The sequence below is a fragment of the Neophocaena asiaeorientalis genome, unplaced genomic scaffold (genome assembly GCF_003031525.2).
Source record: "Neophocaena asiaeorientalis asiaeorientalis breed wild unplaced genomic scaffold, Neophocaena_asiaeorientalis_V1.1 scaffold308, whole genome shotgun sequence".
Taxonomy (NCBI): domain Eukaryota; kingdom Metazoa; phylum Chordata; class Mammalia; order Artiodactyla; family Phocoenidae; genus Neophocaena; species Neophocaena asiaeorientalis.
In genome coordinates, this window is record NW_020172768.1 from 2,968,573 (window position 1) to 2,994,485 (window position 25,913).

General features: G+C 58.2%; 1 protein-coding gene across 1 annotated transcript in view; it reads right to left on the reverse strand.

Annotated features, from left to right (window-relative positions):
* The window catches only part of KIRREL3 (kirre like nephrin family adhesion molecule 3), a 119,382-nt gene that overhangs the window by 16,487 nt on the left and 76,982 nt on the right, over window positions 1–25,913 (reverse strand). The window contains exons 6-11 of the mRNA XM_024740765.1: window positions 22,105–22,262; window positions 15,846–15,996; window positions 9,640–9,745; window positions 4,447–4,595; window positions 2,868–2,995; window positions 1,644–1,770 (exon numbers count right to left, since the gene is read on the reverse strand). Of these exons, the coding sequence (XP_024596533.1) occupies window positions 1,644–1,770; window positions 2,868–2,995; window positions 4,447–4,595; window positions 9,640–9,745; window positions 15,846–15,996; window positions 22,105–22,262 (819 nt within the window). The remainder of the gene's footprint in view (window positions 1–1,643; window positions 1,771–2,867; window positions 2,996–4,446; window positions 4,596–9,639; window positions 9,746–15,845; window positions 15,997–22,104; window positions 22,263–25,913) is intronic.

Consider the following 25,913-nt stretch of genomic DNA (forward strand, 5'->3'; position numbering starts at 1 on the left):
CCCATCCAAGAGGAATGTCCCTTTGAGGTGTGCGTTCCCTCCTCAAGAAACCGCTTTGAATCCCTGTTGGGAAATGCTTGAAAGTCTAAAGTGACAACGGATTTTAGTCCTTCCTTTATCCATCGTGTTCCCCAGAAATGAGGATGCTCATCTAAAAGCTTCAGGCTTGGGGACCCCGGGGGCCACACGTGAGTCTGAGGGTCCCCAGCCTGGCGGGTGACAGGGCCATCGGAGCGGAGCTGGCCGTAGACATGGGCCAGCATGACTCCCAGCGCCCTCCCAGAGCGGGTGGTGGGTAGCCGGGGAGGCCGCTGATTTCACCAGGGCCTAGCGCCTGAGCCGAGTGTCAGACACTGGAGCCGGCAGGAAAAGGCTGCAGCCCATGTTGCCATGGATATATGGAGGTGCGATCAGATGCTGTTATTTTTAGCCCTGCAGCGCCAATTTATTGGTGGCGTCCTGGGGACACGTAGGAAAGGCAGGAAGGCTTCCGAGTCAGGGATCTGCCCTGGACAGATGGCTCCGGGGTCTGAGCAGATTCACCCTCCCTCTGGGGCTGCCACGACTCTTGGGGAGGGGGGAGGCAAAGAAAGAGATGGAGGGGGGCTGGCTCATGGGGACAGCACCAAGCTGGTTTTAGTTTCTAGCAAAGCGGAGACTAGAGGAAGCTGTGCGCCACCTGGGCTGATTTCTGGACCCTGGCTCAGCCCCTCACTAGGGCCCTGGTCTGGAACAGGAAGCAGAGGCCCTACAGACGTGGGTCTGTGGCTTGGTTCCTCTTGGGGCTCAGAGCCTTGATCAGGAGACAGACTATGCGGGAGCAGAGGCCTCACGAGGAAACCGAAACCCAGCGGAAGGAGGATGTTTAGAAACACAGAGGGAGCTGTCTTAGCGTCCTCACCCTCTCAGACCAGCGGCGTCGGTTGCCGGCGTGGCCCAAGCACACATAAAGGCAGGGACATCGAATTTCCATCCTGGTGCCACAGCCTTCTCGGGTCTGACCTGAGCTAGGTCCCAGCTTCTCTGCGACCTTCTACATCCCATCAACCAGGCCCCGTCCCCTAAATGTCTCCTGTACCAGTCATCTGGTAACTCACACTGTGTTCTTGGAGAGAGATGGCAATACCCTCCTGCTGTGGTGATCTCATTACGTATAAGACGACAAGTTCCCTGCCCTCAGGGGACCCCCATGAACTTGGCCCTGTGGGGATGGTGGCAGGTCTTCCTCACTGAGTGGCTCTAAAAATGGGAAGAGGCAGACGAGGAGTCACAGAGATGCCCCCTTAAATTCTCTGCCAGGGCCAAGGTCATGGTCAAAGGGTAGATATGGGATCTATGTTGGTTGCCCAGTAGCCCTCGGACCCTGGCCAGGAATAAGTTCAGCAGCCATCACTTTTAGGGATGAGACCCCTTAGAAGGAACACAGAGGAGGGAGGTGACCAGGGAACCACCCAGGTCCTTCATCACCCTAGGGCTGCTGGGCTCTAGGACTAGGACTAGGACTGGAACAGGTGGATGTAATCACTATGGACCCACAGTTGGAGGTGGATGGGAGGCCCAGAACCCACGTGTGCCCCTTGGGGCAACACCAGGGACCCTCTTGGCCCCCTTCCAGCCCTGCCCTGGCACGAGTGGGGTCTTACCATTGACAGTTAGGGTCACCTCTCGCTCCCCGGCCCCTACCCGGGGCACCACAGCTCGGCACACGTACTTCCCCGCGTCCTCCTGGCGGACGGTTTTGAGGGTCAGGGTCTTCTCATTGCTCAGGACCTAGGAGGAGTGGGGAGGGTCAGACCCCGAGGGCAGGGGCCACACTCTCTGTCTCAGAACCAGAAAGGCTGAGAGGCAGGCCGGGTGGCAGGGTACACAGTCTCCAGCATCTCGGCAACAACAGGGGGTGGGGTGGGAGCCAGAAGTCTTCTTACACAGTGTGCCCGGCGGGCTGTCGGGTGCGGGAGCCCATGGCACAGAGCACCCCGTGAGGCTGAAGATGCTACGCCCCAGCGGCAGCCCTGAAGGGTGGGAATGCAAAGGGGTGGGGTGAGAGAGAAGGAGGGGGCCTCCCTGGCTGGGGCCCCCAGGGCTTCCTCATCCAGGGGGTCTGTCGACCAGCCTGCACCAGGCTGGCCAGGGGTGGAGCTATCCTGCGCTGAGCATCTTTGAGGGTCCCAGATCTGTTTTTCCTGAGTCATTTGCAATATCCCTTTGGGATGAGGTTTGGCGTGATGAAAAGAAAACAGGCTTTGGCAACAGCTGCTCTGAGTGGGAATTCCGGCTTCAGCGGTGCCTACTTGTGTGGCTTTGGGTGTTAATTATCTTCTCGGAGGCTCTTTCCTGATCCCTGTAATGGGGGCAGTGACACTCAGAGGGCAGCGCAGTGTTTGGCACACAGAAGTCACTTTTCTGCTGCTTCTCCCCCTGCTTCCCTGCCCAAGGCTCTCACTGGTCCTCCTGGGAGGAGGGATGTCTGAAACTCCTAGGCACACTAAAGAACACATACACTTTAAAAGAGGAACACAGGAAGAAAGCAAGGCTTAACCCCAAAGTTAAAGGGTAACAACTATTTGGGGCAAGCTAAAAAGCCTTTCTAGGGACTTTTCGCCCCAGCATCTTGGTGACCACCCGCTTTTCTTATAAGGCTCAGGATAAAGCAGAACTGCACTGGCTGAATGTGTTTAGACCCACGGTGGGTACGTGTGGGTACCTGGGGTTCCCCCTCCTCCTTCTGGGGCCTTCCTTCCTTCAGTTTACATGGGAGGCTAACGTCCCCAACCTAAGAGTGAGAGGGCCCATGGGAGGCAGTTCCCTCCGGGACTGTGGACCCCGCACCCCTCCAGGGCCCTCCAGGGTCTGAGCTGCGGACTCACCACGCCAGAGCCCCGCTTCATCCAGACGATGGTCAGCGACGGGTTGCCTGTCCAGGCGCAGCTGAAGACGGCGTCGGAGCCCAGATCCACAAGCAGGGATTGGGGTTCCGTGGTCATTCTGGGCCCGACTGCGATGGGAGGAAGGAGGAGACAGGGCTCTCGTGGGCTGGGAGCTCTGGGGACCCTCCTTGCTGCTGCCTCCCCTCCCCCATTCTGGTTGGGGGAGGGGGAACCACTGGTGCCACGTCCCTCCACTCCGGCCTATTCCCTTCCGTTCCGTGTCAGTCCTCTACCGGTCTGGGCCCGGGTCTGGGCAGTAAGGAGGAGACCCCTCTCCCCCAGCCCAGCCTCCCTCGGGCCCACCATGGGGGTAGGCAACACCAGCCCCGAAAAGCGGCTCTGGTCCCATTTCTGCCTGGACTTGCCCCCACGGGCTCTCCCATAACGTTCCCTCTGTCCTGGTCCCAGGAAGCCCCCCGGACCCCAGTGTGGGGGCAGAGGGTCCTTCCCCACCCCAGAATCTCTCTGTGTCTGCCTTCAAGTCAACTGGCCACCTCCTGCAGGCCTCAGCCTCGTGACCGGGAGTCAAGGTACCCGTGCGTCTGGCCCAGCTCCCTGGGCCCACCCAGGGCCCCGCAGGGCCACTGCAGGGCTCTGAGATAAGGAGTGGGGAGGCCAGGCCTCCTGGAGGTGCCCCCCCGCACTGGCCGCCCTCCCAGGTTACTCTCTAGTCCAGCCCCGCCCCACCTCCTTTTCAATCCACGAAGCAGGTGGCCTTTGGCTCTGTTGCCCTACACCCGCCCTAACCCGAGTGCCCTGCAGACCAAGCCTTGCTTCCCAGAGTGGGTGCAGCCCTGGGATTTCAGGGGTGGTGACGGGAGGGTGTGCAGACAGCTGTTTTCAGGGAGTGGAAGGTGTGAAATCAGGGTCAGGAGACCCAGATGAGTCCCTTGGTGCAAAAAGGGAGTCATAGCACTTTCTGCTGAGGCCCGGACAGGCGAGGGGGCGGTCAGGCATAAAGTTTGCAAAAGTGCTTCTAAATCTGTAAAGGGCAGTGGATGAGCTGATGCTTAACGCTGTGAACACAGCTGTGGGCTGTTTCCCCGAGGGTCCCTTCCTGGCCACTGGGGAAGAGGGGGAGCCCCTGATGAGAGGCGGACCCTTTTCAGTCCTCATTCTGCCACTTACTCGCTGCGTGACCTTGGGCCTCCATCCCCTCATCTGGGTACTGGGAATAAGAAGTCCAGCCTCCCTGGGTGATTTTTTTTTTTTTTAATAGTTTTTTTTTTTGGCCACGCCGCCTGGCTTGTGGGATCTTAGTTCTCTGACCAGGGATTGAACCCGCGCCCTTGGCAGTGAACGTGCAGGGTCCTAACCACTGGACCGCCAGGGAAGTCCCCTCCCTCGGTGACTATGAGGGTCGAGATAAACATGAGGGAAGCTTTTCGTAAAGCGCACGGATTACGAGCCTCTGAGGCACTCTTATGTCACGTGCAACGAGGCCACGGCGGTTCCCCCTGCCGCGAGCAGCGCCCAGCCAGTGCCTGTGTGCCCGGGAAGCCCCTAAACAGCCACTCACAATAGACGTCGACATTGCGGCTGATGTTGGTGCTGCCTAGGGCATTGGTCGCCTCACAGGAGATGGGCTCTGAGAAGTACGTGTAGTCCACGGTGGTCCGGTACACCTCCCCGGAGGCTTCCTTGATGATCTGGCCCCGCTTGGCCCACCTGCAACGCAGGCCCCCGGGCTGATGTGGACCTCCGGTGGCGAGGGCGTCCTTCCCACCCGGGGGGCTCTTCTCTCTGGGAGCCAGACGCATCCATCCCGCAGAAAAACGAGGCCCAGGGAGGGGTGGCGTGGGGCAGGCCCCCGAGCGGTCCCTCAGGGGAACCCTCTGCAAAGGGGTTACTCCCAGGGCTAGGGGTGTGGGGTTGGTGACGGGGGCAGTGGTTTCTGGTCCATGGGTCACCAGGCAGCCGGCAGCACTCGACTAGTGGGTTATTCTGGAGGGAGGTGGGTTGACTATTCAGTGGGTCAGCGCACCTGGCTGGCCAGGTGATGGCTAACCCAGCTGTCAGTCCCCAAACCGCTTGGCCCTCTTGCTGCTCTGAGCTCTCTCAGGGGTGGCGGGGGACCGTCCTGGGCCACATTGGAAAAGAAGGAAGCCAAATCTATGACCGAAGGGGCCCAGGTCTAATGGTGTGTGCCCATACACGCGTGCATTCCTGCGCGCACGCACACGCACACGTGTGTACACACGCGTGGGGCTCAGGAAGCTTGATTTCCAGATGAGGCGAGAAGCTGATGGAGAGGTGTGAGCAGTGGTCCTGACTGCTCCCTCCCCAACTCGGTCAGCTCTCTCCGTCCCCCCTGTCCTGACTCCTGTCCCTGCGGGGGGCGGTCCCCTCATGGTGTCTCTCTCTCTCTGAAAAGCCCTTTCAGCCTCCCCCATGGCACTTGCTCTTCTTCCTGCCCAGCCTCTGCCTCCCACCCAGGCTCCGCCCCGCAGAGGCCTGGGCTCCATCTGCGCTGGTTTGATGGGGGCGGGGGAGGGGGGATGGGAAGACAGCTGTGCTGACTTCTTTGCTGGGCCAATTGGCTGATCTGTGTCTCGGACCCGGCTCAGGGGCGGTGATCACTGCGTTGGACCGGTAGCTGGGCGGCCTGCTACCCGTGGGGCAGTGCGGCCAGGGGGGTGTGTGCCTGTGTGCCTGCGGCTGGGGTTTCCTTACAGATGCCTTAGGAGAGAGAGTTCAGAGCTTCCCCTGCTTTACTCCTGTTGTGGATAAGACTTCTTAAAACTCACAGAACTTCGGGCCAGGCTCTTCCTACTGTGGCTCAGGCCTGTTTTGGGGTGCATGTCTTTACCAGAGCTGGGCAGGTACCTTGGCCCTGTAGTCGTTACCCTGGGGCCACAGAGGCTCCTGCCCTTCCTGCCCTTCCCTCCACCGGCCCCCACTCAGCCTGCCCGTCTGGCCGGAGGCTACGCGTCTCCCGGCACAGCAGGGAGCATCGGGCTGGCACTATGTGGTCATTATCGCAAATTAACATCGGGTCGTTATTAAGAAGACAATTAATAATAACAATTATGGTTTAACAACAGAGCAAAGCATAGCTCCCCGAGAGCCGAAGGAGCTTCCCGGCAAACTATTATGAATTATTCATGAATCATTTCAATCTCTAACTTTAATTTAATGACCAGACTTAATAGTCAGGTACAGCTCCCGCCTGGGGTGGCTGAGTTCAGTCCCAGACACACGGTCGGGGGTCGGTGTCCAGCCCCTACTCCATCTACCCTGCTGCAGTGAAGGTTTAGGCGGTGGGATGCTGGGGGGTGGGGCAGGCAGCTGGCTGGGCTGGGGGGAGGCGGTGAGCCCCTCCTGCCCCGCCCGGACCCCTGCTCTCGCCTGCCCACAGCTCCAGGTGCTGCGACAGGGGTGGGCTTGGCCCCAGCGAGCAGGCTCTGCTGGGCAGTCCTCTTCCATTATTGGGGGGTTCCTGGGGCAAAGGGGGCTTTCTCCCCACCTGTCTGGGGCCTCTCATAGTGTAAGAAGGGTGAAAGCTCCACCACTGGGGCCCTGAGGATCTCAGAGCTGCTGGGGCATCCTCGGGCCCGGAGCCCAGTGATCCAGGCCACACGGGTCTCCTCTTCCCCAGAGCAGGCTGGCCTGCCCTCTCAGAGCCAAAGAAGGGAGACTTCAGGGATGCCGGATGGCTGTGTGGCTGCGGCTCTCAGCCCCCAGGGCCCGTCTCCACCTTGGAGGTGAAGCGGGGGCAGAAGGAAGTCCTAGGCCGTCTTCTCCCAGGGCCACAGGAGGCCAGCTGTGGGGCTGAGCCTTGCGGGGCGCCCCACAGTGCCCTGCTCACATCCCACTCAGCCAGTCTTTCTCTTCCCCATGTTTATTCCCCTCCCGCACCAGAAAGTCCCTCGTAGGCATCCCTTCCAGAAGCTCAAACCACTCACTGAAGCAGCTGGTCACACGACCAGGGGTGAGCCGGGATGCAAGTCCCGCCCGCTCCCATCTCGCCTCCCATCTCTCTTCTGTTTTCCAGCTTCACTTCCTCCTTCTCCTCTTTCCTCCTGTCCCTTCCCTCTCCCACCACCCACCTACGCCCCTGCTGCCACTGCTGCTGTCACCACCTCGAAACAGGCGTCAGATTAAACCTTTCCCAATCGATGTCTAATTTGGCAAGAGCGAATGTAAGAGGGTTAATTATTTATATCACACAATCGGGAGGCTGGTGTGTCAAGGCTGACAGGCAGTTCTCAATAGCCCTGCCTTTCACTCTGGGCGGTGGGACCCACCCTGTCACCTGCCCGGGTGGGGTGGCCCTGAAAGCCTCAGAGGGGAGCAGAGAGGCGGGGAGAGATGTGCTTCAGGTGTGTGTGGGCCTGTTCTGCTCGCCCCGGGGCCGCTGGTCCAGTGGGGCAGCCGAAGTGACTGCTGAGCCCAGCTGGATGGGCTCCCCTGCCCCCCCCCCACCCTCCCAGGGCCCCTTGCTGGGTGCTGGGGTGGACGAGGGCATATCTCTAATTTCCAAGATTACAGCCTCTTATGCGGAACAGGAGGAAGCAGTCAAGACCAAAGGAAGTTAAGAAAAAAAGACCCCTTAGTCTTGCCAAAGTCAGCTGGGAAAAATCGATGTGCTTACGTGCCAAGATTTGCTCAAGGCTTTTCCTCTTGGATCCCAACACCACGTCTAGAAGGACCATCTGCCTGCTGGGTGAGCCCTTCCTGAGGCCAAGGGGGTGAGCCCTTCCTGAGGCCAAGGGGCTGAGCCAGTTGGGGGTGGGCACAGACATCTGCCTCCGCTTGCCATGGCCCCTGCACCCCCTTCCTCCCGGGCCACCCCAGCTCTCCCACATTTTTCTGGAGCCCAGAAGGGCTCCCTGAGAGCCTCTGGAGTCCTGGAGGGAGCCTGATTTGCACCAAAGCCTTTTTGGGGCCTGTGGCTAATCGGAAGCTCAGGAGGAAAGGTGGCAAGTAAGGACAGGTGTGTATCTGCAGGGGGCCTGCCTGAACCTCTGGCTCCTCCTCTGTGTGGGATGAGCTGACCCAGGCTCCGAGATGCAGGGAAGGATGCGGATGGAGGGGAACCACAGGTGCCCAGAGCCTGGGGAAACCTGCACGTCCCGGCTCATTCACTTTTTAGTTAGGAAGCTAAATATGACTTTGTAGTTATAGAAAAGTCACCAGAATGGCCCAAGTACCTGCCATATTCCCTTCACCTAGATCCACCAGTTGTTAGTATCTTGCCACGTTTGCTTTCTGATGACCTCTCCATACGGAGATTTATACCTTATTATTGTCAACGACGTGAGGGTGAATGTGGGTGTGCCTGCCCGGGGGGTCAGTGGGAGAGAAGGGCTGCCCAGGGAAGCTGGCATTAGAGGTCTTTTCTGGGCAGATGGTGCCTGGTGTTTAGTGCTTGTGAGCAGAGAGCAGACAACAGAGAGAAGCCCACCTGTCGATGGAGCCCAGGTCTTGCAGGTACAGGGTGGAAGCTCAGAAAAAAAACAGAGACTCTTTGGGCATCTCCTTCTGCACCTTTGTCACTTGTCCCAGTCAAACCAGACCTGCCCCCTGGACCTAAGGGGCTCTAGGACGCCAGGGAACCTGAAGGTCGTCTGCTCTTTCTCCTGCCTCTAGCCGGGTGACTGGTTAGATCGACAGGACAGATGGGTTTTCATCCTACTTAAAAATATTCTCAAGGATAAAGACTCTGAGCCTTTCCTGGGTTTGCGGTTCCAGCGTTAATTATCTGCACTGCAGGGGGCACCACCTATGTCCAGCCTGAATCTCTGGCTGCCTTTTTGGCCCACTTCCTCGAGTTCTGCCCTCTGGGGCCGCACTGCCTCTCGTCTCCCCTGTCCTCCACTCCCACTGGCAGGCTTGTTTCCTAGTCTGGGACCATCAGCATTCCTGGCACTGGCTCATGCTGGGGCTTCATAGCCCATCTCGACAGTGGAGGCGACACCAGCCTCTTCCATCAGGTGTGGGCTGGGGGAAGGGACGGGGCAGAGTGAGGGCTATGGTGAGTTGCACTGATGCCTCAAGGAGGGGAGTGTCTGAGTCAGCCCCTGGAGCACCTCTGAGGCCACTCTGTGTCTGGAAGTCTTGGGTGGTGATGGTACCCGGGCAGGAGGGTGCCCAGAGGGGCTGCCCTACGTGTTTACGGAGTCTGCGAGCTAATGTCCTGGAGCGCCGAGTGCCTGCCACACAAGTGCTCCACTGAGAGCTGTTAGGTGGCCAAACTGCGGGCCCGCCTTCAAGAAGCTCAGTCAACAGGGAAAGACAGGCATGCACAAAGAAGGGATGCTTTCATCAGTGTGGTGAGCAAGGGCTGCACAGGGGCGGTGGGTATGACGGATTCCGGGTGCCCGCCGCTCAGGGCTGGCTGCCCCGGGGACCCAACGCCCCCAGGAGAACGATTTGGTGAGCACAGGACTAGAATCCAGATGCTGATTGATCACGCTCGTCCTCATGGCGGTTTCAGCTTTCCTTCCCTGAGCCTCTTTCCCTCCTTTCAGAAATAAGGGGTAAACAAGCTGTTCAAACAGAAGGAGTGAAATCTTCTGCCTCAGAGGAGGGGAGTGTGTGCTCATGAAGGAAAGGAGAAGTCCACCTGGCCAGGGGTGAACGGGTGTGCTGAGAACACCCACAGTGGACCAGGCACCGTGCCGGATGCCCAGGACCACAGGTGATGCCCCTGTGACAAGGAGGGGTGTGCAGGGCGCCACGGTGTGGGCCTCCCCAGCGGGGCTCTTACCTGTACTGGGTGACGGCAGGGTTGGCCTTTGCAGAGCAGTGAAACGTGACCACGTTGTCCTCCAGCACTGGCTGTGGCTCCACCGACAGGTTGACAAGTGGGGGGTCTGCAGAGAGAAGAGGTGTCCTTGCAGATGGGGAGCTGCATTCACAGTTTGGGGGCTGAATCCCCAGGAGAACATGAGGGTAAAGGCCAGTGATTCCACCACCCGGGACCCTCAGAGCAGCCACTCCCCTGGGGGTCCCCAGAAAGTTGGGGGCCTTGGCAGGGGGCTCCCTCCCTCCCTGGAAGTGCCGGATTTCAGACCGTCTGGCGGTGGGGTCAGGGCTCCGGCTGTGGATTCAAGGCCGGTGTTTAAACGAACGGTCAGCCGGGAAGCAGGGCTGCCTGGGCCTCAGAGCGTACTGTCCACCTTCCAGCTTTGGGAGAACAAACCACTGCAGAAAGGAGAGGTGGGAAGAGGGGGTGCAGAGGCCAGAGGGGGATGTGGACACTAAGCCCCTTTAAATACCAACTTTCTGTCTCTGAAGTATCTGTTTCGTGTCTCTTTGTGTAAGGTTCTGGTGCATCTGTTGCCTTGAAAGTGGCATTTACACCCTTCCATCCACCTAATCATCTCTGCTGAGTGCTGACTCGTGTCACCCAGCCCTCAGCTCCCCAGGCTGGTCTCGTCTTTCTCACTCAACATGACGAGAAGCCCAGCTCTGAAGTGCGAAATGGTCGGAGGTAGAGGAGACAGAAGTCAGAGAGGGGGAGAGAGACAGGGAGACACAGGGACACAAAGATCCGTGCCGAAGGGGGGTGGGGGGACAGGCAGAGAGATGCCTACATAGGAGAGACATGGAGATGAGGGAGGGAGAGAGAGAGACATAGAGAGAGAGAGACACAGAGAGAGGGAGAGAGAGAGAAAGTGCAGAGGCAGACTAAGAAAAAGAGGCAGAAACCCAGAGAAGCAGAGAGCAGAGATGGACAGGTTCAGAGAGAGACTGACATGTACACAGAGACACACAATCAGCCAAAAAATTTAGACTTAAGGCAAAAAGACCAAGGGAGACTAAACAGATGGAGACAGAAAATGATAGGGTGCTGGGGAGAAAGACCAAACAAAATAATGAGAAACTGAGAAAAGAGGGAGAAACAGACACGGAGTGACCTAGAGATGGGAACAAGAGGAGGAGGGATCGACAGCAGAGATCAGAGGCGGGGAATCAGTCCAGAGAGAGGCGTCAAGGCAGCCTGGCCCTCCTGAGCTCCAGGGAAGCAGCCTCGGGACCTGCTCTAAAAGCTGGGCATCCTCGAGCTCCTGGGCACACGCCCAGGCCCCAGCACCCCAGGCATCTGCGCTTCAGGGGAGGGGCGATGACAGCCGGTGCCCGCCCTTCTTCCGTGTCGGGTCCTGGAGGTCCGGCTGGAGTTCGGCTCCAGGCGAGGGCAGCTTGGTCCCTGCGTCCTAGCCAGGCCCCGGGGCCACGTCTTCTAGCCCGACCTCACCAGTAAGCACGGCAATGTGCTGGAAGGGCATGAGAACTTTCCAGGGGTTCAGCCCATTTTCAGAAAAAGAAGTGAGGAAGTCGGTTTCTCAGAGACCATCGAGAAAACGCTGACCCCTCTGCGTGCATGTGAAGGGCACCACCGGGGGGGCAAGACCCCAGCCGCCTGGCCCAGCTCCTGGCTGAGACGACAGGGTGGTCCCCGAGCCCCTCAGAGAGTCGTCTGTGCAGAGGCCCAGCAGTGGACGGAGCCTCACCGCCCCCCGGAGTTGGGATCCTTTGGCCACTTGGCTTCCCTGTGCCCTGCTGGTGCTCGAGCCGCCAGTGCTGGGGCACCGGGGCAGGGAGATGACCCACAGGGGCTGGGCTGGGGTCTGCAGACAGCTTAAGGTACGGGAGAGAATGCTGGCTCCTGAGCAGCAGGTGGAGACTGAGCTGGGGCTGTTCTCCCCACATTATCCCCGGGTTCTGGTTGGGGACCACGAGCTTCTGCTACTGGAACAGCTGGCTTGTCTGCCTTTTTCTGGAGAGTTAATTACTGGGGAAGTACTTCAGTGATCTCAATCTTGGTTTCTAAAGCGTAATTCCAGTGGTCCCAAAGATGTGTGGCCAGGACTCTCCGTGAGAGCTCTCCCCACACCTCCCAGGAGAGCTGCACCCCCAGAACCCTGCAGCCTCTTCCCGGCTTCTGCCCGTCACCCTGGTGCCGGCCCACCCAGCCGAGGACCACCTGCTTCCAGGGCTAGTTCAATGGCCTCTAGAAACCCGCCACAGAACCTGCGGGGTAGTTGCAGGAGGTCTGCCCCCACCTGGATGTGCTTTATAAAGCGATGAGGCTTTGGTGGCAGGGAGATGGGGCACACACCTGATGGAGGACCCCCTCCGGGCTGCCTGCTCCCCTCCTCCACCACAGAGCTGCCCTTCTCAGTTTATCCTGTGGGCACCACTCTCCTGCAGCTTCCCTACCTCTTCGCAACATGCTCGGTACCCAAGCGAACAGGCCCTGGGAAGCTTCCGCACTTGCCAGTCTCACCTGTGCTACCAGGCTCCAGAGGTATAAATAGTTTATGTCATATCCAACTATTAAACGTGATTGTAATCCCATTTGTGATGTCAGCTGAATAACTTGCAGGGGGGCAGCTTTGGTGTAGCTGGTGGAACTGAGATCACATTGAACAGATGTCACAGCTGAGAGTCTGTTAGTGTTTCCATCAGCGACCTGCCCGTGTGTGTGTGTGTGTGTGTGTGTGTGTGTGTGTGTGTGTGTGGTGTTTTCAGGGGAAGTATTACATTGAGGAGGGGGTGAGAAAAGAGAAACTCCATGATTCAGTGATTTTTATAGCACATCCATTTGAAACTTGGCAGCTGTATGCAGAGTCCAGATGTAGCAAGGCTTTGGGGGTGTTAAGCTTTCTCTCCCATTACTCAATCTGGGGGCTTTGTCTTCCGTTGGGTAACATCTAAAGACCAAGGGAAACAAACAACAAATGTGTTTTTGCTGAGTTTGGTTGCTGCTTGGTTGACTGAGAAAATGAGCAGGTTTGGAAAGGCAGCTCTGATCCAGCCCGTGGTGTCCACAGTGAACAGCTGGATGCTTACTGAAAAGGGATACACGGGGCAGGCGGAGAGCAGGAGGGAGGGCGTGGCGGGAGCGTGCTCTCTTGCTCGGCAGGCGCACGCAGACACCTTCAGGAGATGCAAATGGATGCAGACCTCCCCCCGTTGGGGCTGGGGGCATCGGGGAGGGGCAGCTGCACCCCCGTGACTGTGCACGGCAACTGCAGCTGACAGGCGCCGGGCGCTGTGCTAGGGTCGCCACCTGAATGGTTTAATGTAATCCTCGCAGCCAGCGGGTGAGCCAAGCGCTGCTACCTCCACACACAGATGAGGAAACCGAGGCACAGGGAGGTTAAACGACCAGGTCGGCATCACTCAGTAAGTGGCAGAGCCAGAATTCAAACCAGGAAGGATGCTATGGGTTTAAGCACGACGCTAGACTGCCTTGGACGGGGCCCACCTAGGAAACCGGGCACCTGGGTTCTCAACCTCAGCCCGACCTCATTCCCGATGCCTCCCCCCTCAGGTGGCTGAGTTGTCCCTGGAAAGAAGGCCAGCAAAGTCCAGAGACCTGGCAAGGCCGGCGACCTCCTCCTGTGCAGACTGTCATCTGTGTGCCCCGGCAAATTGATCATCTCATTAGAGTGTGTTTAGAGGAATGTGTTTTAGTAGTTGGTGGGCTGTTGTCATGATGATGACTTTCTTGTTGACAGAAGAGGTTCTGCTGTGTGACGGATAGCGGACTGGAGGAAGCAGGAACACCCCTCGCCCTGGGTCTCTCCTGCCAGGGCCCAGGAGCCGCCCAGGTGGTTCTTTTGTGAGGGTTCCGTGGCTGGCATAGGTCTCCTGTCCAGCTGGGGGGTTGGTGGGCGAAGGAGGGAGGCACTGCACAGTGACCACGACTGGCAGCCCGTTATAGGAGGCTTGGATGTCTGTGTCTCCCACCCTCCTTCCTCCCAGATTTGGCTTGTATCTGGAGAGAGCTCTGATTCACGGTCAATCTCAGGGCAAAAAGAGAACTCGGATGTCATTCGATCAGATCAGACAAGGAACTGGCATGTCTGCGGTGAGGTGTCCAGCTTAGGCCCGCATGGCTCGTGGGTGGTGGAGCCTCTCTGGATGTGGACCACTCCGTCCTCCAGCATCTTGCTTCCTTTCCGTAGCTGGGCCTGCTGCTTGATGCCACGCCTGCTGCATGGAGGAAGCAGGCGACTGTGGACAGCCAAGGCCTGGACTGGGGTTGGGGAGGGAGGCATCCCTCTCAGCGTGACCCTGAACTTACATGACCCTCAGAGCGAGGGCCTCCCTCCCATCGCCCTGGTCCTAGACCTAGTCAGAGTCCTCTGCCTGGTACAGGTGGGGGTGGGGGGCTGTTAACAGCTGGTGAAGATGGCAAATACAAAACCTTCTCCAAGGCCTCAGCTGTTGTGTCTAGGTGTCCGGAGCAAGCCCGTTTGAGGGTTTCAACAGTTTCTTCTGCCCTCTGGAACCTAAAGGTCACCTGCCAGGATTCCAGACACTGGGAGAAGTCTGCTCTCTGGCTCCCAAGACGGGCTCTGGAAGCCCTAGGACATGGCCCCTGCAGACCCCAGATCCCTGGAGAGCCACATGGAGCACAGAATGCAGACACTTAGATGAGCCAGGGCTGTTGGGAGGTGTTTCTAGGTGGATTTGAATTAAAATGAGTAAAATGACAAGGAAGAAACAGATGCCGACCTACAGCTCTGGCCTTGTCCTTCAGAGACTCCAACCAAAGCCACCAGCTCGTGGTGGCCTCATGCTCTGTGGCAGGGAGGGGGTGTTTAAGAGAAGAAGAGTCGACTTCCGGGGGCTGACACTTCCAGTATGGAGAGTCAGTCCAGTATGGAGAGCAAAGCTGCTGGGGCCCTGTGCTGAGCCCACCTTTGTTGGCGGAGGCCGACGGGTACCTTAGAGAGATTTTAGACCTTCAGGAGTCTCCTTTAGGGACTTCGGGAATGCAATGCTGGAGGAGCTTTAAAGTGTCACTGTTCATGCTCGTCGTAATAACTGACCCTGGCTGAGGGCTCCTGGTGTGCATGCCTACAAGAAGAGTTCCCAGCGGGGGCTCTGGAGAGCTGGCTGCCCACCTCAGAAACCCGTGTGGACTGGGGGCCCTCGGTTTCCCAGATAGGGACCGCAGTCATACCCTGGTCTGGGAAGATCCCGCATGCCGCGGAGCAACTAAGCCCGTGAGCCACGACTACTGAGCCTGCGCTCTAGAGCCCGTGAGCCACAACTACTGAGCCCGCGAGCCACAACTACTGAACCCGCGAGCCACAACTACTGAGCCCACGAGCCACAACTACTGAGGCCCGCACGCCTAGAGCCCGTGCTCCGCGACAAGAGAAGTCACTGCAATGAGAAGCCCGCACACCACAACGAAGAGTAGCCCCCACTTGCTGCAACTAGAGAAAGCCGGTATGCGGCAACGAAGACCCAACGCAGCCAAAAAAAATAAATAAAAAGATTACATGAGATGATACGGGCAAAGTACGAGCTGACTGAGTGGTGATTCCTCTTCCTCTTCCTCTTCTCTCCCTGACCGACGCTGCCAGGACAGGGCCTGGTGCCGTGCCTCCACTCTGGAGCCCTGGGTGCCCCTTCTGCTCCCAGCACCTCTGCTCTGGCTTCCTCTCCAAGGGAGGGTGTGAGGCCGCCTGGCTGGGCGGCACTGCCACGGCTGACCACCCTATTTGTCGGTGTGGAAGTTCTACCTTATACAGGTATGGAAATGGGGCTTCAACTTGTCGTTTGTAAAGGACCCTCATCGGTGATGTTTTCTTTTGTTTGTTTGTTTGTTTTTTGGCCGCGCTGCGTGGCAGGCGGAATCTTAGTTTCCTGACCAGGGATCGATCCCGTACCCCCTGCAGTGGAAGCGCAGAGTCTTAATCACTGGGCCGCCAGCAAAGTCCCCAGTGATGTTTTTAAGAAGATTGTCACCCTCATCTCTGACAGTAAGAAGGACAAGATGGTCCTTTGGGTGCCCATACAAATCCGCTAGTCCCCAGGGTTGACTGACCCAGGTCCTGTCTCCAGCCCTCCTGCAGGGGTATGGCTCTGGCCTGGCTACATCCCCCCACCCGTGCTCCGGGCAGGGGGTGCCGGGTGGTCCCTACCCTGGGCTGGGTCAGTACTCACGCTGGATGTCGATGGTGACCGAGGTCTCCTTCCCTCCGGGGATGGCTTTGTTGGTGGCCCGGCACACAATGCTCTGCCCGTTCTCCACATCGCCGGGGGAGATGAAGAGGGTACTCACAATGCTCTCACGCTTGCCGTCGCGAAGCAGGGTCTGCAGGGGGGAGAGAAGGCCCTTGTCACTTGTCACTCAGCTGGGATGGCCTGGGTGCGTCACGTGCCAGTCTTGGAGAGGAGGAGGGAGCCCTGTGGATGGAGGTGTGTCAGCTCAACCCACCCAGGGGAGCCCGTCTCCATGCAGAGCCAGGGGTTACCGTTGGCTCCCTGGCCCAGATGAGTGCTGGGCTTCGGCTGGAAAAAGGAACTGGCAAGTTTTCCAGCATGTCAGCCTGGACTTGCCCACCCTGACACATAATAGAAACCAGGCTGGGCCTTACGGAAACCAGGTTCTATGTAGAAATGAACTTGTAACTATTCTGCCTCTGGTCTGGGGGTGTCTCTGGGTCTGCAGGAAGCTCTGAGATGGGGGGCTACATGCAGGTGCTGTGGCCCCTGGGGATGACGCAGGCTGTAGAAGGGGGTGCAGATTGGGGGGTGGGGGTAAGGGTGGGGCTGGGAGGGATGTGGGCAGAATCAATGCACACTGACCATTTCATTACTTTACCTGTACAAACCCTTTCAACTTTTCAATCGTTTCACTTCCTGACCTCATTAGAGCTCGGACCAAGCCACAGGCGGGACAGATGCCATCGTCTTTCATTTGACAGGTGAGAAAACAGGTGTGATCAAGAGAGGCTATGGAGCTTAATCAAACTCACTTCAAGTTGGTGATAATATAAGTAAGAGGGTCTTGGAGTGAGTTGAATAGTATCCCCCCAATTCATGTTCACCCAGAACCTCAGACTGTGACCTTATTTGGAAATAGGGCCTTCACAACTTAGTTAAGTAACTAGTAATTAGTTAAGGATCTTGGACAAGATCAACCTGGATGTAGAGTGGGCCCTAAATCGAGTGACTGGTGTCCTTGTAAGAGGAGGAAAAGACACAGGGAGAAACAAGGAAGGGGGCCATGGCAAGAAGGAGGCAGAGATTGGAATGATGCTGTCACAAGCCAAGGAAAGCCAGGAGCCCCCAGGAACTGCAAGAGGCAGGAAGATTCTCCCTCTGGGGCCTTTGGAGGAAGCACAGCCCTGCCCACACCTTGATTTTTCGCCTCTACAAGTGTGAGACAACACATTTTGGTTGTTTGAAGAACCAAGTTGTGGTACTTGGTTACAGTGGCCCTAGAAACTAACGCAAGCCTAAAGGTCTCCTGTCTTCCCCAGGACCACGAGGTCATTCCTCACAGCTGCTGCTCCCCATCATTGCCGCTACCTCCTCCCTCCTCTGAGTCCCCTTCCAGCTACTTCCCCAGCCGCTTACTGCCCCGCACCCTGAGTTCCCTGGTGGCCCACGAAGGTGGGTGCATACTGGGGAGGTGCAGTGTGCAGGAGGGTCACTTCAGGGGACAAGGTGGGGAGGCTGGACTTGCTCAGTACACCCCAGGAAGGAACTTGATCCTGCAGCAGGGGGTGCTGGATGCAGTCTTACTTTGCCATGACTGGAGCCAAGGGATAGATGGACAGACTCTACTTCCTCAAAACCTCCCTGAAAATAACCATGACATCCTCTCTAATCCTCACAGGACCTTGGAAGGAAGGGAGCCTTGTCTCCTAAACAACGGAAGAGAAAACTGAGTTCAAAGTGACTCAGGAACTTGCTGGGCAGGGCTGGGATTTGCACTTGAGAATGGTGAGCCCTGAGCCCATGACCCTCCCACTGCAGCTTCCTGAGGACCTGGAAGCCGGGTGGTGTGATCCCCACTTAAAGGTGGGAACAGTTAGATGATTAAGTAGCTTCCGAGTTTAGCAGTGACATGCAGGCGGCTGGACCCTGCCTCTAGGTCCTCAGTTCAGTACCCTCCAACACTAGGAGAACAGGACGGGAGCTTCGGTCCAGAACGGCGCGTCCTGCTGTAGACAAAGCCAGACTCAGATGCCGGAGAGATCCGCAGAGCAGGGCAGTAGTCCCGGCCTGTTTCTCCTCTGCCGTAGAACGGCCTGGGCGCAGGCCTGTTCCCGTCCATATTCTCTCCTGGGACGTGGGGTGATGGTCTCAGCCCTGGGCAGAGGGATCTTGGAGAGGGGCTGGGGGAGGGTGATACGGTCAGTCCCAGGAGCCGGTGGGGTAAGGGCCATGGGCTCAGCCTCAGGGCCAGGGCGCTAACCTGGAGGCCGGCCCCCGGGGGTAGGGCTTGGCGCGCGGGCGGTGTAGCCCCGCCTAGCCGGAGCAGGGAGCTGCGGCCGCACCTTCGTTGCCTGCTGGCTCCGGCTCTGCTGACCTCCCGCGTCTATAAATAGCCAAGCGATAATCAACGATTTCCTGGATGAAAAAAAGACCTCGGGGCTGGGGTTGAGGAGGGAGGGAGATCGTACTGTTCTTCCCCCTCTCTTTTTCTTTACTTTTCCGTGGTGCTAACGAGGGGCATTTACATAAATTTTACTCTGCCGGCACCCCTCAGATTGATCTACTTGAGGGGTGCAGGGCCGGTGGGAGGGGAGCCGGGGGCCGAGCTCCTAATTAGGCCCCTGACTGCTGCCCGCTCCCCGCACCCAGGGCGCTCCGCGCCCAGAATGGTGATTAATGACATATTTACTGTGTCCGGGCGTGTGCTTTTCTGGGAAATAAAAATTCTGGTTCAAGTTGTTTGTTCCGCCTAATTAGAGAAGGGGAGATGTGTTCATTAAACCGGGGGAGAGCACAGCGCCCGCTTCCCACGCCGCTCGGGGGTGTGAAGGCGAGGCCACAGCGCGTTCCTGGGGAGGGAGCCGAGCGCAGGGCGAAGAGGGGGCCTTGGTCTTTTCACCCTGGTTTTCCTCCTTCCCTTGTTCGTTCCTTCCGCATCTCCTCACCTCTCCTTTCTTTCTCTTTTCTTTTCCATCATTCCTATCTTATAAACCTCCACTGTTCTCACATGCAAATGAAACCCTGGGACTTTGTGGCCTCCAGGTCCAGCCCAGGTGGACACTCTCTCATTTGCTGATTCTTGTCACTTCCCCGTCCTCCCTGCCCCTTGCCTCCCCTGAACCTGGCTCTGGAGACGCACCTCCAGGCCGCCACCTTCTGCTTGAGAAACCTTCAGAAGCACACACTCAGCTTCAGGAGGGTAAGTGGGTTACTAGTGGTGAATCACTGTTTCTGGGGCCACCACCTCCAAGGCCTGGGGCAGCGTTCCCTCCAGCTTGGTGGGCACTAGTGTGACCCTGATGGCCTCTCCTGCGGGTGCCACCTGTGTGTGCAGATATGGACCAGGAGCGGGGCCTATATACCTCACCTGCACAGGGGTGAACATGCCAGGGCCTGTGTGCGTGTCCACCGGCCTCTGGTCCACTAACTGCTTCCAAACAGTCTTCCTGACTGTCCCAGTGTCTGTGGGAGGCTTAGGGCTCATCTCTGGACCCTGCCTGTGCTGTGCTGCTTCCTGTCTGTGCATCCAGGCCCCCTGTCCCACCCCTGAGGGCAGGCACTTGGCATTCAGTTGGCAGCGGTAGTGGGGGAGCTGGGCTGGCCAGGGGCAGACTGCACCCTGTGTGAGGTTATCCAGTGTGGGCAGCTGCCACCACTCTGCTCTTTCCAAAGCCCCTGGAGCCTCAGCTGGGCAGTGGAGAGCCAGGCTGAGCCCCAAGAGCTGGGAGGCCTCGTGACCACAGTTGAGGGAGGATGGAGGTTTGGAGGGAATGCATTGGGTGGGTGGCCCAAACCTGGTGCTGAATATAGGATGTTCATTGATATGCAAACAGCCTGGAAAGGGCTTGAGCCTGCCTGATTGCCTGGCAACAAGGCCTCCTCTCTTCTCCCTCCTCACTCACCTCGCCCACCTGCCATGTCCCTCAAGTTTTTTTAATCATCTCTTTGCCTCCCCTTCTTATAGCTGCCTGGGGACTCCATTGGTGCCTGTTATGTGGTTTGAATGAGGGCCGTCAGGGAAGGTGGAGGTTTGCACGGTGCCTTTTGCCCCAGACCCTGTGTCTTCAGGGACCAACCCCCAGTTTTGTTCCCTGGGGCCAGGAAGGATGCTCTTCACAAAGAAGGCCAGGATGAGTGGCAGCTGCGCACCGAGTAGAGACTCTCGGGCCCTAAGATGGACAGATGAGATGGGGAGTACTGGGGTGACTGGAGGGGAGAGATTGCAGAGCTGGGCTCCAGTGAGGGCCCAGCGTGGAACCTAATGAGGCTCATTGGTCCTGGGGGTCTGGGGGTGGCCCCTTGGGCAGGCAGCAGTCTGAAGCTGGAGGAAGCAGTGGGGTAGGGCTGGAGGGTAAGGGGCTTCAAGGTAGAGATGTACACGACTGTACATCCTAAGACCAAGCGACCCTCCCCCTGTTGTGCGCATCCGGGTCAAGGCCTCATCCCCCAATGTGGCAGCTGCTGGGGTAGTAGCAGATGGAGCAGGGATCTGGCCCCCAGGGAAGACTTCTCTCTGGCCTCAGCCCAGACTGTCTCCTCTCCTCTTCCACAACCTGTCCTGCGTCCCCTGGTCTGCCTTCCCGATGAATGCCAGGTGGCTTCAGTTCTGGTGCCAGGCCCGGAGAAGATGGCCTGAGGCTGGGTGTCCAGGAAGAGAGGACTTGGAGAGAGGCCCCGCCATCCTCTCCCCTGCTTCTGCAGCCAGACGCCTGCTGGGAGCTGCGGGCCCTCACCCAAGCACCCGGGCCGCGAGGGCTCTGGCGGCCGTGGGTCCAGGGAGAGGCACCACAGCCTGTGCTGGTGCATCCCCTTCCCGAGGATTCTCCCAGGGCGAGGGACCCAGCCATCATCTGTGATGCCATCCTCAGTCCCACCAGCCCATCCTTCCCCTGCTGGCCGCATGGTGGAAGAGCGAAATGAACACCCCACGAAAGCTGGGCTGCTGTGTGACCTCTGGGGAGGGATAACAGGGTGAGCCAGACGGGGATCTGGGAGGAAGGGCAGGAAGGGCCCAGTAATACCAGCGAACATTTTACGAAGCCCTGACTCTACGCCAGGCACTTTACCCAGTGCTTTCAACGCATTATTCTGTCTACATCTCAAAGGAATCCTAACAGGGGTCCGCAGTTATCATCCTCCCGTTTTGCAGATGGGGAAGCTGAGGCGGAGAGCTGAAGTTACCATAATATGCGATGGGGCTCAGGTTTGAACCAAGTTGGTAGGATCGTGGGGCCTGCTCTACTATGACACTGTCACACTCGCCCAGGAAATATGGATGGCAGGGTGCACCGTGGGGACCTTGCGGATCAAGTGAGGGAAGGCAGTGATCCTAACAGCCTTGCTTCCCTCTGCCCGGCACTCTGCTCATTCAAGCCTCGCGACCAGCCTTTGAGGCAGGTGCCGTGGCTCCTGTGGTAGAGATGGGGACTCTCAGGCACAGCAAGGCTAGGGAGCTTGCCCGTGGTCACAGAGCTAGAAGGAGGCAGAGCCTGGATTCAGGCTTCCCAGCCCCCTGGGCCCACGGGCTTAACCACCCACCATGTGATAAATACTGAGGCTTCAGCTATGAGGGCTTTCAGGGCCGCCCTGTGGGATTTTTTTTCTGTAGACGGTGGACCCTCCTTGACTTTGTGTACTCGTGGGTCCTCTCAACCTCTCTCTCTCCCTGTCTCTCTGTCTCTGTCTCTGTCTCAGATGCTCATGTCCCTGGCCCCTTCTCTTGCATAGCCTGTCTGGGGCTGCTCTGCCTTTGGGACTTCAGAAGTTCCTAGGTCAAGGGCACTTGCAGTCCTGGGGAAAGAGGGGGCAGCAGAGGGCTGGGCTCTGACAGCCCCCGGAGCAGATGCCATATGAGTATGGCTGGAGGATCCAGCCTTCTCCGTGTGCCCCGAGTCACAGGTTTAAAGCTTGTCAGACCCGGCAGGTCCCTGCTGTATGTGAATTGTGTCCTCCCCCACCCCCAAACTCATATGGTGAAGCTCTGACCGCCAATGGCACATATTTGGACATAGGGCCTTACCCCAGGAAAGAGAGAAAGTGGAGGAGAGACAGAAAAGGTCAGATAAATAGAGGCAGAGCACGAGAGAGAAAAAGAAAAAGTGACAGTGTGCGCACGAGAGAAAAGACAGAGAGAGAGAGAGACGAAGAGCCAGGAACAAAAGGTGACAGAAAATCATACAGGCAGAGCAAGAGCTGCAGAGAGATGGGGAGAGCCGGCCCCTCCGGCAGCCCCTCCCCTCCTTCCACCGCGCCTCACCTTGGAGTAGGTGGCTCCATTGATCACCTCTCCCTTCCTCAGCCAGATGATGGAGGCTGCAGGCTTGGCGTTGTCTGCATGGCAGGTGAGGTTGAGGGGGTCCCCGGCCCGCAGGCTGATGACAGGCCCCCCCAGGATGACGGGGTCGTCAGGTGGCACTGCGGGGAGAGGAGGGGAGAGGTCAGGCTGAGGGCGCCCCTCCCCTCGGGCAGGGCTGGGTGGACTTTATGACCAACAGTAATTATCATTCTTTAAGAAAATGTATAATCCCCTTGTTGGATAGCAATAACAGCAACAACAGCAGTAATCCTGACACAGGCATCGCGTGTTTATTTGCAGAGGACTCTCATGTCATCATTTCACCCCGCGTGCGGCAGCCCGTGAGGGGACAGGGCAGGCGTCATTAGCTGTGATTTGCAGATCGGGAAGCACGGCACGGCTTCTTGGATTGCTTTTTTTTTTTTTTTTTTGCGGTACGCGGGCCTCTCACTGTTGTGGCCTCTCCCGTTGCAGAGCACAGGCTCCGGACGCGCAGGCCCAGCGGCCATGGCTCACGGGCCCAGCCGCTCTGCGGCATGTGGGATCTTCCCAGACCGGGGCACGAACCCGTGTCCCCTGCATCGGCAGGCGGACTCTCAGCCACTGCGCCACCAGGGAAGCCCAGATCATTCTTTTTAACTTCTCTCTCCCTCTTTTAAAACAAAGCAGTGTCATATCTGTCGTCTGATTTAATCCTCACAACCATCTTGCAAGGTAAACATTATTATCCCAATTACACAGATCTGGAAACCGAGGCTCAGCAAGACCAAGTGACTTGCTCAAGGTCACACAGTGCACGAGTGGCAGAGCCAGGGCTGGAAGCAGGTCCCCTGACACTTGGAGCACCAGGCTGGTTGCTTCCCTTGCAGGGGACAGGTGACAGGCGACCTTTCGAGACTGAGACAGTGTTTCAGAGGGCTGGGCGTCTCCTTAGCACTTTATTCTCCCTCATCCCAGGGTCAGAATGAATCTCTCTTGCCTGGTCCTTCCACCCCATTTCATAGCAGCGTGGTCCCCGCCACGAGACGGGGACTGCCAGGGGGAGAGTGACGCCTCCCGTAGCGCCCGGCACAGGGCCCGGTGCCTGGTGGAGGCTCCATACACGTTTGCTAACTCCAGTGCAGTCATGCCTTTGATCCCCATGATGACCATGGGATGCGGGATGGGCAGTTATGATGATGGATGACCATTATTGGGAGAAGAGGCCCAGAGAAGTTAAGTGACTGGCCTAAGGTCACAGAGCCTCTTCTGAGATTTGTGCTTGTGGACGCACGAGGGTCTCAGGCCTCTGCTTTCCCTGTCTCTCCTCCCTGGACAAACCAGAAGGGGCAGGGCTCCTTGGAGACCACCTGAGGAATCCCTGGCCTTCTTCCCCAAGGCGGGGCTGGTCAGGAGGGCTGAGCTGCGTGTTTCCTCAGTGAATGGGTCATTAGGTGAGAGTTGGGGTCCTCACGCAAAGGGCCTTCTTTGCTCAGTAGCCAGAGAAAGTCCATCCTTCCAGCCAGGCCCTGTGCGACCTTCTGGGCCCGTGGGCAGGAAGGCAGCCTCTCCAGGCAGTGGAGGCACGTCCAGACCCAGCAGCTCTGCCTTCCAGCCCCTCCCCACCCAGGGCACCCCCAGCAGCCTGCTGGCTTCCCTCGGCTCCCCAGGGCCCATCCCTGCCCTGGCACCTGCCAGGCTCCTCAGGAAACTCCAGGAGACCCTGGGGCCAGGTAAGTACTTGAAGCAGCCTGCCTCCAGCTAGTGGCTCTGCCCCCTCCCTTTCCGGCCTCCAGGACGCCTGGTTCAGAACTACAGCCCTGGCGAGTGCCATCCCCCAAGTTTCTATTTCCTAAGGGAAAAAAACCCTCCCGGCTTCCAAGTTGCTCTCATCAGCCCCAGGACTCCACTGCGATCCTGGCCCAGGGAGAAAGTCGGCCTCGTTCAGCCCTGCCCAGCCTCCTAGGGGGACCTGGGTACAGGCAGATGGTGGGTGTGGGCCGGACAGTAAAGACAGCCTCCTCCCCCGCCCTCCCTTTACCCCCGCATTAGTGCCAGAGGCCTCCTTGGTGCTGTGGGCCAGAGAGCCACAGGGAGGCTAATGAGGGCCTTATCGTGCTGGGGAGGGGATTTTAGCTCCTTGCTTCGGGCGGGCCCTGCCAGCAGGGAGGGCTGCGCTGGGCTCCGGGCCCCTCCCTCCGAGGTGGTGGCTTTCTGCCCGAGAGCTGTTCGATGGATGTGCTCAGGCAGAGCTTGCTGAAGGCCAGGGATACTGGAAAGAAGCTTCCGGAACAGAATCAACACCTGGCCATCCTGTGTCCGCGGCCAAGGGGGCGAGATTGTGGAAGTGCCCTAAATCAGAGGCCGAAGCGGGAAGGCAGTCCCTTGCCCAGTTTTATTTCCTCAGATATAACATGTGAAAGTACAACAGGGGATCTGGAACGTTCCTCCAGCACTGACATTTGTTGGGCCCGAGACAGTGGTTCTCGTTGCAGTTTACAATATTCTGGGGGAGGTTTTAAACGTCCCGTCGCCAGGCCACACCCTGACCAGCTGAATCCCCTTTTCAGGGGGTAGACCAGAGCATCAGGGCATTTTAAAGCTCGCAGAGGATTCTGCTGTGTGACCAGGTTTGAGAACATAGTGTCTCTGGGCCTTTGCTCAGTGTAACCGCCTGTGATCACGGCTAGTGCCGCGTTTGGAATGTCGGGTTAGAGGAGGGGAGAGGGGAGTGGGACTGTGCTGTGTGACGCTTAGGCGCACGCGTGCGCGCACACATCTTCCCAAATAAGTGGTCATCACGCCAGTTGTTCACGTAACCATGCATTATGGATCGGCCTTCGCCTCGGTGCACACCAGATGGGGTAGGAGGGGGTGTGGATGGGGGCTGGGGTGGGTGAGGGGGGGAGGGGGAGGGGGGGGGAAACAGTCGCTCCCTCCTGGCAGCTGTGGTCCTGACAGGAGGGGGGTGACTCATTACCTCTCCATTCAGACCTGGGCCCGGAGCTGGGGGGCCAGGAGGGGAGAAAGTCTCGAGCAGCCCGAGCCTGGAGATGCATTATTCATCCACCCCCCTCCCAGGATTCGTTATTATCCTGAACCACTACAGAGCTTGGTCTCCTAATTTTTTAATCACAGGGAAGGTGGAAGCGTTAGCCTTTTGTGATTAATCCAGAGATAAAAATAGTTGACGGTTTTGGTGTTGAGCTTGTTGTCGGTCAGGAAAAGTGCATTAGCTGTTGGGTGACTGAGACCTGGGAGGACTTGAGCCCGGGCAGAGTGGGTGCCGGGAGCTGGAAGGCAGCCCAGGGGTCACACCCTCCCTGGGACAGGGGCTGGCTCTGGGGCGCTGCTTTTGAAAGGGGCACATCATGCGAATTAGGGTTCTACAGTCGCGGGGGGCGCCTGGCTCTTTGCCATTTACCCTCCTGTCATCCGGGCTTTGGGCAGGCGGCTGGGGGCCTTCCTCCTTGCTCTGCCCATCTCTGGCCATCAGCCGTGTAGACAGTGCCACGTGCGTGGGTGTACAGTGTAGAGGACCCGTGCTCCCTGTGTGGGAGGGAGCCCCTGAGGAATTTCTCCCAGCTCTGCTGCCCAGAGCAAGCGGGCCTCAGTGGAGCGGCGGGCAGGGAGGCACAGGGGAGGTGTATGAGGCCAGAGAGCACAGTGGCTGCCCAGAGTCACAGGGAGCGAGGGTAAGAGAGGATGGGGAAGTGCAGCCTGGCTCCACCTGGGCGGTAAAGCTTTCAACTGTTTTATGTACTAGGGTTCTTTATACCATTTTACAGCAA